This window comes from Desmodus rotundus, chromosome 13 (assembly GCF_022682495.2).
Source record: "Desmodus rotundus isolate HL8 chromosome 13, HLdesRot8A.1, whole genome shotgun sequence".
NCBI lineage: Eukaryota > Metazoa > Chordata > Mammalia > Chiroptera > Phyllostomidae > Desmodus > Desmodus rotundus.
The window spans coordinates 1,051,353-1,069,004 of record NC_071399.1 but is presented as its reverse complement, the minus strand read 5'-3'; the positions used below and the strand labels follow the sequence as shown (position 1 = coordinate 1,069,004).

At 51.6% G+C, this 17,652-nt stretch overlaps 1 protein-coding gene across 1 annotated transcript in view; it reads left to right on the top strand.

Annotated features, from left to right (window-relative positions):
- The window catches only part of CSMD1 (CUB and Sushi multiple domains 1), a 1,050,215-nt gene that overhangs the window by 738,869 nt on the left and 293,694 nt on the right, over positions 1–17,652 (top strand). Inside the window, exon 7 of the mRNA XM_053916503.2 lies at positions 1,461–1,538. Within this exon, the coding sequence (XP_053772478.1) occupies positions 1,461–1,538 (78 nt within the window). The remainder of the gene's footprint in view (positions 1–1,460; positions 1,539–17,652) is intronic.

Sequence of the window (17,652 nt, the reverse complement as noted above, 5' to 3'; positions counted from 1 at the left end):
AAAGGCTGCTTCAGCTTGAGTCTGAGGTCAGGACAAAAGTGGTCCCCGAGTAGAAGTTCAGCCATGCAGGAAGGATTCCCTCCTATCTGGAAGAGTGTCAGCTTTTTGTGCTATTTGGGCCTTCAACCAGTTAGGCGAGGCCCACCCACCTGAGGGAGGGCAGTCTGCTTTATGAGTCTCTCAGTTTAAATGCTAAGTGCGTCAAGAAAGAACCCTGAAGGGAACACCCCAAAAATGTGTTTGGCCAAATGTCTTGGCGCCGTTCAGCCCAGTTGAGTTGAGAACCATTCTCCATCATACCCATTTTCCAGAAAGAGGGACAAGCTCTGAGTTAAGTGACTTTCTCAGGCCACAGAGCCACCACATTTTAAGCAAAGATTTGAACCCAGACCTTCCTGCTTTCAGCTGCTCCAGGTCTAATTTCACATACATCAATCAGACGTGTTGAAATTAAATATTCTTTTATTTTTTAATTTTTTTTATTTATTTATTTTTAAAAAGGGGAAGAGAGGGAGAGAGAGAGAAACATCAACGTGTGGTTGCCTCTCATGCGCCCCCTACTGGGGACCTGGCCTGCAACCCAGACATGTGCCCTGACTGGGAATCGAACCAGCGACACTTTGGTTCCCAGCCTGCCCTCAATCCACTGAGCCACCCCAGCCAGGGCTGAATATTATTTTATTTACAAAATAATATAATTTTAATCTTTAAAACAAAAACATTTAAGTTAAAACATTGTTTTCTATTTTCTTTCCACAAATGCCTCTGCACACATTTTTTTTCGGAAGAGATCAAAAGAGTGGAATTTCTTAAAATGTGTGAGCGGGTCCTAGAAACGTGAATGAACTTATTTAAGTCTGAGAAGTGTGACTTTGGAAACCAAGCTCACACGTGTTCTTTCTATACTGCACACGTGTTCCTCGGGCCTGGGAGGGGCTGTGTTCTTCTGTTTCACGCTTCGTCCCCACACTCAGAACACGCTTCCCCACGCTAGCTCTCCGTCTGCGTGCGCATCTTCAGGAAACTCCGCGTTACAAAACAAATAGATGAATAACTAAGTGAGCAACCGTCATTTCTATCGGAAATGTTTCGTGCCTGTAGCAAACTTGGAAATCCCAGTGGTTCCCGCACTGGAGAGCAGAGTCCGCACAGCGATGATGACAAGTGGTAGAACTCAGCCCTGCGGGTGGTCCCCAGGTTTGCAAGGCGGCCGCCAGCAGTGCGCTCCTTCCAGCTCTGACTCTGCGGCCGTAGGAACTGGCCTCGCCCTCTGGTAGCCTGGTGTTACCCGCCCTCCAGCTCACACTCCGTGTGCTTCGCACCGGTGCCTCCTGGACTGCGGCCCACTTTGCAGAGCGAGGCAGCACCACGGTCCCGGCAGGGAACCTCCGTGCAGGACAACGCTGTTCAGTGGATTCTCTCCCTCCGCGCCTGCTAACGCTCTGTTTTGTTTCTTCCAGTGAAAAAGGCGATCGAGTTGAAGTCCCGAGGAGTGAAGATGCTGCCGGGCAAGGACAGCAGCCACAAAAACTCTGTCTGTAAGTCCCCCTTCCTTTCCATGCGGGAAGAGACGCGTCGGGTGCAGGGGGCAGGGCCGCGAGCCCTCTGGGCCCTTTCCGGAGAGGTCGCTGTGCAGACTGCGTCCCTCTCCAACTCTGTCTGCGTGTCTGCCTCCGTAAGCGTTTCCGGGAGGAGGAAGGGCGCCTGACTTCCCGTTGCTGGGAAGCACGTCGTGTTGACCGTACCCCCTAAATGCAGCTCAAATCCGTCGTCACGTTCTGCCCTCCCTGGCCTCCCCTCCCTGCCTCGGCTTCCCCCTCAAATATCTGTCCCTCTGCCAGTGTTCTCTTCCCTCTCCATCTGCATTCAGTTCCCCCACTCCACCCCCCACTCATGCACTGTACTGATCTCGTGGGACCTAGAAGTCTGGCCTCACCGTTTTCCTATTTAAATGTCCCTGGACTTCTGTGGCCTGAAGAATTGGATAGCTTCAGGGCAACATCCCCCTCCCTCAAAGGGAACAAGAACTGTGGGGCACACCCATGGGGTTCCTACTGGGTACGCCCAGCACGCGGCGGACACCATCCATAGCTGGTTGAAAAAATGAAGGGAGCCCCTGCCACCCCCTTCTCTGGTGGCTGTGCCCTTCACCACTGCCTAGACAAGGACCTCCTCTCTGCTCCCGGACCAGGCCATTGTGCCCCTGTGCCAGAAGTCCCCTCTCTCTCTTCATTGCTGGCAGAGGCCCCGTGGGATACAGAGACTCACAGTCTGTGGCTTTTCCTGACTCCCCCCCAGGCACCGGGAGCTCTCCCCTGCTTTTGCCCCCACTGCTGTGCTGTCCCCTGTCCTTGTCTCACTGTGGGCGTCCTGACCCACTGCGTGCAGGTCAGCAGCTTCCACGGTGATGCCCAGAGGGTGGACGCGCAGTGTGGCCCCTTCCCACGCACGGGGCTCTTGTCTAGACTCTCCGTCAGCTGCGTTGCCTTTTCTATTCATGCCTGGCGGCCTCTCCTTGGGCCTTCCTCCTCCCCCGCCTCCTGGTGCTCCTGGCCCCGGTGTTTGGGTCTGAGTGTGTTGTTTTCCTGCTGCTGGGCTGTTACGGGAGGTGGAGGGCTCAGGGCGAGAATTTGGAGCGCCCCCAGCTGGAACAACTGTCTTTACCTGCCTGATAAACTGGGCTTCTGCACGAGGTTCTACCCCTGATGAGTATTCCAGTAAAACTCATAAATGAAAAACAAACAACAATAAGTATCTTCTAATCATCACACTTTGCTTCTTGGTGTCCCCATTTAACCACTTCCTTCTGATTGTCCATGTAACAATCGCCCAGTGACCCCTGCCCTCCGACACTGGGAGAGGACGGAGAGGGGACCCAGACCACTGGGACACCTGGCTTCAGGCACAGGGCATGTTTTAGACTCTTGAGGTTGCTCTAACAAAGCGCCCTTGACCGAAGTGGTTCTGGAGGCTGGCAAGTCCAACACCAAGGTGCAGGCAGGTTCGGCATGTGATGAGCACTCCCTTCGTGGCATGTCAACAGCTGTCTGTCATAGAATCTTCAGATGGCGGGGGCGGGGGTGGGGGGAGAGAGAGAGAGAAGGAGCAGGAGGGAGCATCTTTTCTGCCCCTTCTTATGAGGCCACTGACCCATCGTGAGGGCTCCGCCCTCACTGACTGATCACCCCTCAAAGGTGTCCCTTCCAAATTCCATAAAATTGTGGGTTAGGATTCCAATAAATACTTGTTGGGGGGATGCAAACATTCGCCTACAGCAGGGCGGATCCCCCGAGCTCTGACTGGAGCCCAGGCCCTTAGATTCCTACGAACAATAACATCCATCTGCAGATGTTTTCATTGTGCTTCCTGCCTGGCAACCCATTGCGGGCGGCGCCGGGCAGGTCAGACTGGGCGCATGGAAGGAGAAAACAACCGAGAGACGGAGGAAGGAAGGAAGCAGTGTTTTTTAAGTTTTAATATTTGGTTACTGTTAGCTTTTAATTCAGGATATTCCATAGAGAAGGCGCTGTGGTACTTCTAACAATTGCAGAATTAATGTTTGATGGTCAAGAACCCTGCAGGAACGATCCACAGGAACACAGAAGCACACACCAGGTGAACCCTTACATCAAACCAATATGTGGTCCAATAGCAGATCAATTAGGCATCAAATGTTCCTGCTAGTCTAACATATAGACAGGAGCTCTTTTGTAAGGAGATAGTTCTTCTGTTCTTATCTAAATGCAAATGCACAAATAAGCCATTACTCATTCGGTATTAAAAAGTGTTCTGTACTTTCTCCCAACAGTAGTAGACAATCTTTTTCAGACATGAGAATTAATCATCAGGGAAAATAAGGAACAGAAGAAACGGTGAGCCTTCTAAGATCTGCAGCAAAATAAATGGGGATGTTATTTATGCAGAAGGTGTGACCAAACTAAATTAAATGTTTCGTAGAGAAAAGGACAGAGGCTTTGAAACTAGAGAGACAAGGATTCAAGAGCTATCAAATTATTTATCTAATTCCAGCCAAGTTTCCTCATTTATAAAACTAAAATAGTAATGCTTTTTGTTGAGTAGATCAAGCAGGTTATTTGTAAATGCCTGTGCCAGGAGGTGACATTCGGCAAAGCCAGCCCATTAGGAAGTTTCCATATAGAAGGGGAAAGGAGCAAAGCGTGTAAGTAGTGGGCTAGCCAAGCACTTCAAAGGTCTCACTTCCCAGAGGAGGAGGATGGTCCAGACCATTGAACTTGCTTTCTTGGGTCATGGAGAATAGGTCGGTCAATCTAGGAGGTGAGCCCAAAACACAGGACAGGTGCCAGGGGGTGGGAGGCATGAGCCTTGACCCAGGAAGCCACAGGCTCATCTCTCTGAGCAATTCACGGGTCTCCTACCACCTCCATGAGCTGGGAGGCCGCATGTGGGAGTAATGTATGTTTTATACATGCTGACACCTGCTGTGGGGATTTCAGTGGGAGCAGGCGTATCGAGACCAGCTAACGAATGGATTTCAATACCTCATTTCCATTGAACGTGGGGGCCTCTGGAACAGGCCTCCTCCTCATTCAGTGAACCTCAGTCCCTAGCACTTCTGCTTGACCCCCAGAGCTGGGTCTCTCTGGGAGACCACAGCCGCTGACCGTCACAGGGCAGACGGGTCACTTGCACCAGCTGCACCATCGCCCTGGCCTGTGGCTTCTCCACCCAAGGGGGCTGCTAAGGATGCAACAAAGCATCCCTGGGAAATGCCCAGCCAGGTCTGACAGCCCGTTAGCCACTGTCCCACATCCCTCACTGTTGACCTCCGTCTCAGCTATGCCCATTCTCTGTCGTTCCTTCTTCTTCACAAGGCTCCGCAGAGAGTACGAATGTGGCAGCAAGGCCCCCGTGGCCATCTTTTCTGCCAAAGTTAAGCCTGCACTGACTAACAGGTGCTCGTCCACACCCTTTCACTCGGGCCCAACTTGAGGGACTGTGGTGGCTGGTGTCTTCCTGGGGATACGAGTTGAGTTCTCCCCGCAAAAGCCCAACATGTGACCAGAGGGAAGTCAGAACGTGAGGCTGGGTATTTACTCCTCCCGTTGCCTCCTTGCCAAGTGCCCTCAAGCCGGCTGTGCCCCAAGGCTCAGAGGCCAAAGGTGCAGCTCTTCTCAAAGGGGCTGAGCCCACGTCACCCTTTTTCTCTGGAGTTCAGTATGAATTTCTCCTCTGTCGCCTCCCGCCTTGGAGGCGACCATCTCAGCTGAGACTAACCCCCATGTGACTGCCCAGTGCCTGGCGGCATCTCTACAGTGACCCTGCTGTCAACAGCTCCTTTGGAAGTCAGTCTGCTTCCCATCTTCTCCTCCCGAGTGGCTGGGTCCTGTCTGGACCCTGGAAGGTGATAGAAAATGCTGATGGTCAGCGTGAACCACAGGCAACAAACTCTACTCAAAGACCCACATTTACAAATGAAACAAAACACTAGACAAGGCAAGGAACCGTGCCCTCTGTTGGATCCCACCCAAGGCCCTTCTGGTGAGCTCCGCTGGACTGTCCCCGGAGCCTCGGGAGGGGGACCAGCAGGTGCCAGGACAACTGCCGGACTTGCAGCGTCCCGATGGGGGCCCAGCATCAGCACCGTGGTCAGAGCATTCCGGTGCTGCCATGGCACGAGAGGCATGGCATGCCACAGCAGGAGCAGGCGAGGACTGCGTAGCTCTCGAACCTGCAGAGTTTATGCCGCCACGCAGGAGCTGGTACGCTCGTTAACAGCAAACTCCCTGTCCGTGCGGTCGAAAGACAAGCAGCATCGGTGCCCAGATGCAAGCTGCTGTCTGGGACTCCAGCCTCCGCAGAGCCCGTCTCCCCGCTGGTCCACTTGCCTCTCCTTCCCAGACCTGCCGGGAGCGCACATCTGGCTGAGATGAGCTCCTTGCAGGCTGAGTTCTCCTCCGGGAAGGGCCGCATCTGCTCGCCGGACAGGGACTCACATGCCGAGCTCCCTCATCCTCTGGTCGCCCAAGTTAATAAGCACTAGGCCAGGGCTTCCTGATTAAAGTCCCGAACGAAGGAAAACACAGGACTCTCTCTCTGTGTCTTGGAACAAAATCCCCGCAGAGTCCCTCTGTCTCTGCTCCCAATGGCATCTGAGGGACCTCACGTGCGTTTTGCTCTAGAATCGCTCCGTTGGTCAGTTTCTTCGCCTAGCCCTGATTTCAACTTACCAGTCAGCCCGTAGCGATTCTCTTAATCCACGAAACGTCACCACACGGGGGGATGGTGGCCGGAACCCTTGGACGCATTTCCACTCTTGTATATAATGAGGGCGATTCCCTCCACTAACTCAGAATGAAAGATTTAGAATTTCAGGTTTTTCATCAGTTTAATCAATTATCGATAAATAACGTTTCCAGGGGGAAAAAAAAAACAGATAACGAAGGCAGTAATTCTGTATAACACTCTAACTTCCTAATCATTTTCACCTGTGAAAGGTTATGACCGAAGGGGCACGTGATAAAGCAGAGAAAACTTATCTGAAATAAATACACAGAACACACGCGTCCCCGGACTTCTTTCCCTCACCAAGCGGTGGTGGGTCCCCCGTCTTTATTCTGAGGTTGGGCTCCCTCAGCGCCGAGGGCTTACTGAGTCCCTCCTCTCTGGTTTTAAATGAAGGCGACAGTAGATGGAGTTTCTTCCCCGGCTTCTTGACATTCTCCTCGGCGGAACGCAATTTTCCCAACAGTACGTGTGGGAATCGCTAGGCTAGATGATCCATTCATGCCTTTCTAACTCCAAAGGACAGAAATCTGCTGGGAGAAGGAGAGGGCCCTGGCTGTTATTTTTCAGCTGGAGCTGGTTTGCCTGTGCCGAGGTAAAGACAGACGGCTTTACAAATTCAGCATTGATTTGTTGTAACTCACTCAGGTGGACGGATGGCCCACGCCACGTCCTGGCCATTTGCAGCTACAACAGTTTGGGCCCGAGCAGGGTGGGGTGTGTGATTCAGAATCTTTGTTTAATAGGAAGCTGAATTAAAAAACTGCAGGAACATCAAGCAATCTAATGCATCATCTTATACACCCTTAGGAAAAAAAATAACAGCAGGACATTATGAAATAAATGACCCTAGAATTCTTTTGCTTCTGACTATCGGCCATTCATTTCATTCTTGTTTCCACAGGCAATCCTTTTTTTTCCTCCCTTCAGATAAATACCTGAAGCAAAACAGAATGATACTCGTTCCAAACTGCCGAAGAGACAGTCCCGACAGTGAAAAGCAGCTGATTGGGCATTGTCTTTGGTAATGACCTCAGTGCTCCCTTTCCCTGGCTTCTCTGTTGTGTTAAACATAATTATTCGTAAGGGCAGATTTTCAACCTTCGTAGCTCCTTTTTTTTCCGGAATGGAACGGCAAAGTGATGTCTGAACTGCTTTGCACACAGATGCAATCACAGCCACACAACGTTTGAGTTATCTTTGTAACCTGGTGTGACCAGTTAACCCAGTTTCTAAAATACGCCATTAAAAAGATTTTTTAAATATGCCATATAAAAGACTTTTCTTCCTTCTGCCCCGGGTCATACTACACATTCCCACTTACCGGTATAATTGCTGTATTCACAGTCGTTGTTTCCTTAAGTTTGGAAGAGTTTAAGAGCACACGAAATATACTGGTGTGTGGTACTCTCTTTTTACTTATACCCCAATGTGCTAAAGGAGAAAAAAAGAACGTTAATCCTCTGTCTCTACTTCCTTGCTGTCCGCCGAGCCTCTCTGCTTAGAAACATGATCACAACTTGGGCCATTTCCCTTTAGCTCCGAGCCACCCCTGTTCCTCGTGGGTATGGTGGCATTGGCCTGGCCTCCTCTCCCTGCCTCGGTTTCCCCGCAGTCTACCTTCACAGTGCGTCCAGTGATCGTGGAGGGATATTGGTGGAATCACATCATTCTGCTCAAAACCCTTCAGCGGTTTCTCATTGCAGCCCAAGTCCATGCTTCTTACAGACCTTGGACCACCCCCCCCCCCCGCCAACCACTACGTGCCCGTCTCTGCCCGTGTCCTGTAGGTTCGGCAGCTGTTTGTTAAAGAGCTCACACACACCGGAATCTCAGCCATTGCTCCTCTCTTCCCTCACTCTGCGCCGATCTGCCAAGGAAGCCTCGACCCTTGACCCCCTGAGATTGCTGATCAAGTGCGACTTTCTCCACCAGGCTCTGGCTCATCCCCTGCACTAACTGTGACACGCTGTGGCCGTCCACCCACCATTCGGTGTCTTCCTGTTGCCGGCTCTGTTTCCCTCTGTGTCACCTACAACGCACCACAGAGCACGTACAGACACGCGATGGGCACGCAGTAACTGTGCGTTTCGTGGGAGTGTGTGCACGTATGAATTCGTATTTATGTCCTGCCTCCCACTGCCCCACTGGAATACAGACCCCATGCAGACAGGCATCGCTGTCCCTGTCCTTCCCTGGCAGACGCAGTCACACAAGCACGGCTATGTACATGTTTGTCCGTGGAACGACCGCGTGTCCTGGCTGTGTGGCGGCGTGCGCGAAAGTGACAAAGCCGTGCTCATCCTTCCTGCAATCGGGTCGCTAGGCTCCGCCTCTCATTCACCAGTCTGACGGCCTGGCCCTGAGGAAACCGCGCGGCTGTCACGGAGGTAGTGGAATATTGCCCATCCCCTAGCGGAAGCTCCAGTCCACGGGGGTGCCCACGCCCACGTATGGACGAGTGTGCCGGACAGGGCTCCAGAGTGAGGGCAGCACCGTTTATTGAGGGTCGAGTGGAAATAGAGATTTTTGCCCTTTCACGATAACAGCAGGTTGGCCCAGGAAAGGTGACAATGCACAGGAGGAGGGGACAGGGGACATGCGAGCGGCCAGGTCCCAGCACCTCCGTCGTGGACCTCTTCCGTGTCCGGGTCCCTGGGACATTCCACTGCAGTCGTCGGCCCGGCATCGCTTAAGGAGGCAAAGTCATGGAGGCTCGAAGAAAGAACTAACCCACCAGTTTATACAATAGTGTGGTCTTGGAGTCACTGTGCCCACTACGTGGAAGGGAACATCGAAAGTGTGAGGAATTAATTGCATTTTCCAAGTTTCTGTAACCATGCGAGGGTGAACGGTGGTAAAATCTCGTCAGCAAGGCACATTCTGTGCTCTCTCGGGTCGGAAAGTACAGTCGTCCCTGTTCACGGCTTCAGTCACCCATAGTCCACCATGGTCCAGAATCATTAAATGGAAAATTCTGGGAATAAACAACTCACAGGTTTTACATTGCACCTGGTCCTGAGTAACGAGATGAAATCTCGCATTATCGCACCTGGGAGGCAGCATCTCCGCCTGCTGGGCCTGGAGGAGCCACTGGGTTAGCAGATGGGGTCCCGGTGACCCCAATTTTACTGAAAACGGCCCCTGAGTGAAGGGCAGTGAGGCTGGCGATTCGGACCCGCCGGCGAGGAGCCAGCAAGATTCACCTTTCTGTGACAAGGTGGATAAGAACAATAAGATTTTTTTTTTTTTTTTTTGAGAGAGAGAGAGACTGCATGCATGTAAGCTGTGCTACAGAGCCTCGGATAAGTGTTCTGTGTCAGTGTTAGTTGTGGTTACTCTCTTTCTGTGCCTAAGTCGTGAAGGAAGCTCTACCCCAGGAAGCTACAATCAGGAAAACCCTGGTGCATTCAGGGCGCCCTACTCTCCGAGGTCTCAGGCCTCCCCGGGCACATGTGCCCGCAGACTGGGGGCTGCGATACCCACCAACATACGAACTTTCCTCCACGGCGCGGCCGAGTGAGTCATTTGTCCCTGGACCAATGACTGGGACCAGGCAGTCCTGCGCTCTCTGGAGTGTGTCCCCAGACCCAGGGCCTGACCTGGGCTGTGGGCCTTGGGGACAGGGAGGAGGGGAAGGAGAGGGGGCTGACACCCCGGAGCGGCTCCCTGGAGGGCTGCCGGCTGTGCAGGATGCTGGGTGCGGTGTGGGCCCACCTCTGGAGCTGGCCCCAGCTAGTTTCCACCAGCGCCCCCGTCAGGGTGCGCCGGGTCCCAGGGAATCCGCGAGCTTGCTGTCCTGTCAGTCCCCATGGGAATCGCCCTCAGACAGCGAACACACTTTGCTTTCACCGCCTGCAAAATACGTAACACGTTTTGTTTCCTGATATCATCTTCGGTCACTACTTCTTACTCGGTTGCTAGGGACACCGCCCGTCGTCAGGTTCTGCTCTCGGGCCTGCTGCGGAGCTGTTATTACTGCGCGGTTTCTCTGGGCGGTAGTGGACCAGAGCGCGTGTCTGCCACGGGCGCCCTTTGACAGGGGGGAAAGAGCCCCGCGAACCTCCAGCAGCCTCCCAGAGGTTTTATAGACCACGAGGGATAATTGCTCCAATCACTCTGTTCCTTCATGAAACGCAGTGATACAGAGTTTTGCAATTGTTAAAAATCCGTATTTCCTCAACAAGGGCCCGTCCCCACGTAGCAGGAATGCAGGCGAGTGTACAAATCGCCTCCTATATCAGGGGGGTGAGTTATGCTCACGCTTCCTCAACAGGCCTTTGTCCCCGCAGGAGCTGAGGTAGCTGGGAAAGCGCCCTGGGGACCCTGGCTGGGGAGGGCGCTGTGGTCCAGGCGCACCAGGAAGGGCGGCCTCGCAGGAATTAGGAGCAAAGCTGGCTGGCTCATCCATCATTTAACACACCATTTACATACGTAATGCCTGAAGTAACTAGAAGAGCATCCGTTAAAATATGTAAAACAAGACAGAGGGCGGTTGGATTTCAGACGTGAAGTCCTGCCGTAACCGGAGTAGGCAGGAAAAGGCTTCAGGAGTGGCGCCGGCCCACGCGCCCCGGGCGGAATCGGTTGACATGTGAAAACCCACTGCCCAGTCAGTGGAGAGCGCGAATGGGGAATGGGCAGCGAATGGAAAACCATCTGCAGTTCCGAAAGTGCCACATCCATCCCACCGTTTCCCTCCCTCTCTTCCGGAAGCCCAAGATACCAAGACTGTTCCTCCAACGTTGTAAAACAAGTAAATCTTCCCGTCAGATCGGGTGCGAACCTCAGGCCCCGGAGAGCTGTGGGGTCGGGCGCTGGGCGGTGGATGGCTGAGCCCATCGGCCCTCAGCCGGGCAGGGCCACTTCCTGTGATTAAATTATCTTCTGCGATCGAAGGTTGGTTAGTGAGCCACGTCGGTCAGAAACTGGAAAGATTAGACTAATTAATCATGAGTAGCTTCTTCATGAATTGAATTAAAGTCCTCCACTTCAGACACAAGGAACCTCGGTCGGCAAGTTAACTTAATCAGCTTCGACACAAAGATAGATAGAAACGGAGTCGAAAATCACACACGCAGAGCACCAAGGGGAAGCAGAAAAGCGGGCATCCCTCCGGCCTCGCCGTTTTCTTTCAGACACCTTTTAACAGTGTAAGGAGAAGCCTGAAAATGCTTCAGCTTCAGTCCTGTGATGGGGGAGCACCTACGGAGCTGCAGAAGACAGAAAAACGGGGTCCCGGGTGCTCCCTCCCTGAGGGAGGGACCCAGAGATGAACAAAGTGCCGTTGACCCAGCAGTGACTGTGCCGATGGCTCAGGCTGGTTTTAAGGAAAGGAATTTGTGTGCTCGGTAATGTGGAAAACGTAAGGGGCATAGGGGCTGACTTAGCTCAGGAGCAGAGGGATGCTTGGTTCTCCAGAGGCTCAGGGGAAGCGTCGTGCAGCAGATGCCGCTTGGTGCGTCCAGACACAGAGGAAAGGGGGTGACCGCACACCCCACCTGCGTCACAGGTGACCCTCCAAAGACGGGCACCTGTTATGTGCCCCACACAGTGTCTCTGAAACATTTTAGGTTGTCACCGCTGTCTCTTTTTCACAGTTTCTCTTGACATGACTATAGATTCTCCAGAAGTCACTATAAAATGCGCGGAAGTCTCGCACCTGCGCCCAGGTCCCCCGGATGGCGGTGGTGTCCGTGGTGTGAACTCGCATTTCCTTGGGGGCTTGTGGTGCTGAGCACGCGGTGACTGGCCACCCGCATCCCCTCCAGTGAAACAGCAGCTTGTGAATGTGCCCGCTGTCCACTGGGCTTTCTGTTCCCTTGTCCCGTGCGGAGGGCTTGCTCCACGTTCTAGGTGCGCTTTGCCAATATTTCTCCCTGTCCGCAGCTTCTCTTTGCTTCCTTTCCGTGGGTCTTTCTCAAAACCAATCTCTTTTTGAAATGGTGGGGTTTAATCTAAAAGAACATGGATTTTAGGGTTTGGTTTTGTTTTTTAAACCAGGAAGAACTGACAACCTCGGCCTGCAATTATTTATGGCGGCCCCAGGAACAGCTGCCGGGGGTGGCCCTACATCCGAGTGAGGCTCTGTCACTGGAACCCACCCCTGCTTGTCACCAGCAGGCTGCCCCAGTGGAGAATCCTGTTGTGGATCATGTGACCTGCACGGGAGGGCGGAGAGCACCCCAAATGCCCCCATTCATAATCCCCATTCATAATTAAGCTTCATCATGGGGACCCCAGTGAGATGTACTGATCTTGAAACAATGGAACTTAAGTTATAAAAGTGAAGTTTAATCCAGATGATCAAGAGAAGAAATAGAGTTTATAAATTAGTACTGATCACTTTCCTCCCGTATTCTTAAGTGTCTGTTTCTGTGTGGCTGTGCACTTCTGGGTTAAAGGGACAACTCCTCTTCCTTTCTTTCTCTGTCGTCCCGGCTGCAGATGGAGCAGCGTTAGCGCTAACCGTCAAGCCCCGGGCACTGATGATGGTCCAACCTCAGGAGTGCTCCTGTTTCTATCCAAATTAATCACCACACTAATTAGATTAATATAGATGATTTAATTAAGGCAAATGATTAGATTTACTTGGCATAGCAGTTATTTGGTCATGTCCCTTGAGTTCAGTGCACTTACGTTATTTTCATAAAGAAAAAGCAGCTGAAAAGAAGCGTTAAGAGGAAGCTTATGCCAGAGAAGGGAAACTAGTCATGTTTTCAGATGTGCAGAAACGTAGGGCTCGTCAAGGAGGTGAGCGAGATCGACACGTGGCGGGGTTAGCGATGTGCTTCGCAAGGCCAGCTCCGTCTGTGCAAGCCCGGTGTTTTGCCGTCGTTATTAGAATAGTCGAAGGGAGTTCACTTTGCTTCAGGGTGTGAGCTGTCCGTCTGAAAGGTAAATAAGATGGCATAAACCACGTGACATGTGAACAAGCCACATTCATTGTGTATCTGGGAAAATTGTAGCTTTGAGTGAAAATTCAAGTTCACTCATTAATATACAAGAAAGGGTCCTCACTGCACCAGAGAAAATCTTTGCAGCTTTGTGGGCAAATGTGCACAGGCCAGTGTTCCACAAATCTCTGTAGGCGCTGATGTTGGGAGAGTGACCCCATATGGTTCCCTGAGCCTTTCAGAAGGGCTGATTCATGTGTCGTCCATGAGAAGATAGAAAAGGGTTAGAGGAATATCAAACTCATTACGGGAATACACCCCGTAAAGAACGGTACTTTCTGGGAAATAAACAAGGAGTCTGTTACACGTTAAAGCCGTATTTGTGATCGATCGCCTGTGGAGGGCGCTCAGTCAGGACGTAGCTACAGGTCCTCCCGGCTGCACCTGCGTTTCACCTGCTTCCGGGCACAGTGCTCTGGGCTTCGAGTAACAGTGATGGATCACATAGTTTGACCCAAGTTTAATTTTACATGCATGCTATTTATAGCACCGTGGCGTATTTAAACTTGCTTTAGTTGAATAAAGGGCTTTATTTCTGTTTTTCAGTCCTTTTAGCTACGCGAGTGGCAAACTAACATTTCTTCTCTGGGGTTTCTTCTGCAATATAGGAAATCTTTACTCCAGTACTATCGTCCATCAAAATAGGCTTCTTCTCTCCGGTGGGAAGCAGATACCCTATTAGTGTTCTCTTCAGTGTCTGTGATACACGGCAACTATCGTGCTGTAAAGCCAGACTTGGGACGCTCACGATTTTTATATTATTCTTCATTTACGAAGAGGGCTAATTGGAGCGAAATTGTTGGAATCGGGCTTAGTGTACACACCAGACGGTTTGAGCAATTCCTTTCCTATTCCCCGTTCCTCAGCAGTTCTCGCTGGGCGCTGAGTGTGTTTGCTAACTGCTTGGCACGTTCTGACCTGCGGCACTCTGACTTCACGTGCGCTGAGCCCTTGGCCCCCCTTTCCAAGTCTGTCAACTTCTGTGGTGCCTGGGAAGCGGCTCTCATTGCTGGCAGTGGCCTGTGGCCCTTTCTGCTGGTCACCCACACTTCGCAGAAAGGCTGCTTCTCAGACAGCGGTGCCCTTCACCTCAGCGGCAACCTCACACTGACACACACACCACCACCCCGCATGCTCATGCACACCACATACTTTCCAGTCCACTGCCTTTTCTTTCTCTTTATCTCTTTTAATTATCCAATAACTGCATCTGTATGTATGTGTATATATACATTTGTATATATATTTATATTGATGTCATTTATTTTCTCACAAAAACGAGGGTGGGGATTTTAAAGTCATGTTCACTGTTGAACTGTGCTTGGCACCTGGCAGGGACTCAATAGATGTATGTGGTGAGCGAATGAGTGAGCAAATGAATGAATGAGTGAGTGAATGAATGAATGAATGAGTGAATGAATGAATGAATGAGCAAATGAATGAGTGAGTGAGTGAATGAATGAGTGAGTGAGTGAGTGAGCAAATGAATGAATGAGTGAGCAAATGAATGAATGAGTGAGAGAATGAATGAATGAGTGAGCAAATTAATGAATGAATGAGTGAATGAATGAATGAGTGAATGAATGAGCGAATCTTCCTGCAGCTGCGCCCTCCTCACTGTTTCACTAGCAGTTCCAAAATCACGCTCTCAGAGACCCCCGCCCTATACCCTGCAGCAAGCTTAGCCCCCCTCGCCATTCTTACCAACACCGTGCACCACATCACCCTGATCTCTTCTTCTCTTCCATGACAATTGTCAACAGTCAACAAGAGTTACTTATCCATTTACTTTTTATTTTTTTTAGGATATAAGTTTTTTGAAAAGGGGCCTTAACACATACATGGCAGTATCCCCAGAACACATCAGACTTGCCCCACAAGAACAGTTGATAAGAGTGTGGCTTACTGACCACCTTCCCCGTGAACTCACCTCAGCGCCGTGCCCAGCGCAGAGCAGGCGACTCTGCCTACCTGTCATCTCCCCACCGTGGATCATCTATGTGCCCATCATCGGTCACCATCCGTATGCCATCCACCTACCTGTCACTCACCTGTCTACCATCTGCCAGTATCTCGTGTATCTACTGTCCATCGATCATGCGAATACCAACCTATTAATTTTAATTAAGTGTCGATGTGAAATGCTGGGGAGTCACCTCTGCTTTGGCGAGCCGGCTGCATGGACTGGTGGGGCCGCCACTGAGCGGGTGGTGACTTTGCCAAAGTTGCTGCGTGTCTCTGTGCTGAACTGTCCTCACGGGGTGTCGGGGGGAACATTGGTGAGGACGACCCCTCCCTGAGCAGAAGCACATTGAAGGGGTGTCAGTGCAGTGAGGACAGATGCCAGTCTCTTCCCCAGAGCCAAGTGATGCCCGCTCCTAATGGCCTGCCCAGCCTGTTGCTTTCTACCTCACGCAGCCCTCGGAAGGACACAGGCTGGGGCAGCACAGCACATGTGCAGGGCAAGACAGAGTGAGGCTATCCTCCCAGGGCACGCTCGCCCATGGTTGGTCTCAGTGGTGACTGAGTGAGTGACAAGGTGGGGAGGGGGGCCACTCAGGGCATGCCCCCCAAATGCACGTTAGAGCACATGGTCCATCGGTTACGCCGCAGCGTGGGGCTGGTCCCTGAGATGGAGCAGGGACACTGAGCCCAAGTGCGTAACCCTACACAAGCAACCGAAGCGAGAGAGCACTTTTTAACTTCACAACATTCCGTTCATGGGGCTATGGAACTTCAGCCTTCTCACTATGGGTAGCTCTGACTTACGTAAAAGTGGAGAGAGTGACCCCTACGAACATCCCGGACAGTCTGGTAGCTGTGTGTTGCCTACCCACCCACTCACACTTGTACCCCTAACGTGTCTCAGAGCACACACCACACACCATATCGTTCTGCTCGCGAACCTTGCACGTCTCCCGGATGCCCCAGAGCTGGGTCAGGCAGTGTCTCGTCTTTCCAGGCTGACTTCTGTCAGTCAGCCATGCACATGTCAACTCTCCTGTACCGTTTCCTGGCTTAGCAGCTTTCATTTCATCTCCACAACACCCCATGGTCTGGATGCCCCACAGTTCATCCATCACCTGCTGAAAGACGTCTTGGTTGCTCCCAAGGTTCGGCCATTCTGAGTAAAGCTGCTGTAAACACCCGTGTGCAGGGCTCTGTGTGACAGACGCTTTCACCCCTTTGGGCAAATACCAAGGCACACGAGAGCTGGGCTGTACCGTGGAGCAAGTTTACTTTTGTAAGAAACCACCCAGCTGTCCCCCAAGGAGGCTGCACCATCTGCATTCCCACCAGCAGAGAGAGAGAGTTCCTGTTGTTCCACGTCCCTGGCTACACTTAGTGTTGTCGGCGTCTGGGTTTTGGCCACTCCGAATGCTGGGTACAGCTCATTGGTCTGATTGCTGTTTAACCTGCATTTCCCTGATGGGCTATGATGTGGAGAATCTGTTCGTACGCTTATTTGTCATCGCTGTATCTTCTTTGGGAAAGTGTCTCTCCAGGTTTTTTGCCATTTTAACTGTTGTCGTTTTCTTATTGTTGAGTTTCAAGGGTTCTTCATATATTTGGAATAACAATTTTTGTCAGATATGTCTTTTGCAAACACTGTCTTTCCATCCGTCGTTTGCCTTATTGTTAGGTTTCTCTCTTCACTGTGGAGACTATAACAGCAAAGACTGAGGCATGTTCTCTGTAGTCTTGTCTGATCCGTGAATTCGTTACGCTTTCTTTGTCCAGCACATATAGGGTAAGCATGTCCTTTATTGTCCAAACCAGAGCTTTTTTAGACCTGTTCAAGGGCTAAGGTAGACTTAACAACCAGTCGTGACGGGGACAGTGCCTGCGCGTTGTATGTTCAAGGCAAAAAGCATGATTGAGTCACACCGGTGTTCATGAGTTTAAATGTGTAGTGGGTCCCGGATTTCACTGGACATGGGTTGGATATTTACACCCGATACTGTAATGTGCTTCAACATAACTTCACCCGCCACCTGTGTTCCCCTGTCACACCCCCGCCCCCCGCATGTCCTCCTTCATTTGAATCAACTTCTTTGTGGATACGGAGAAGACCCTTGGGTCAGCAATTTCTGGCCAGGCCACCAAATAGAAGTTGAGACTGGGGTTGATCTTGCACTTTATGTGGTGAAAACAAGCCAGAGGCTTGGAGGCCCTTCCCCAAGGTCACACTGTTACCTCTGAATGCCAGATCTGGGGACTGTGCCTTCCTAGCGAGTAGTCCATTGTCTGGGGAGCCAGGAACTCAATGGACGGGCCGCCCTGGTCTTGCAGAAACCAGCCCAGGCTGAGAGTCGAATGATAACTTGATGAGTGTGGAACAGTGTGAAGCAGTCTGTAGTGGAGCGAGGACAAATGGACGCTGAGTCATTTACTGCAGGGCAGGGGTGGAATTAGCCCTGAGGCAGTGTTA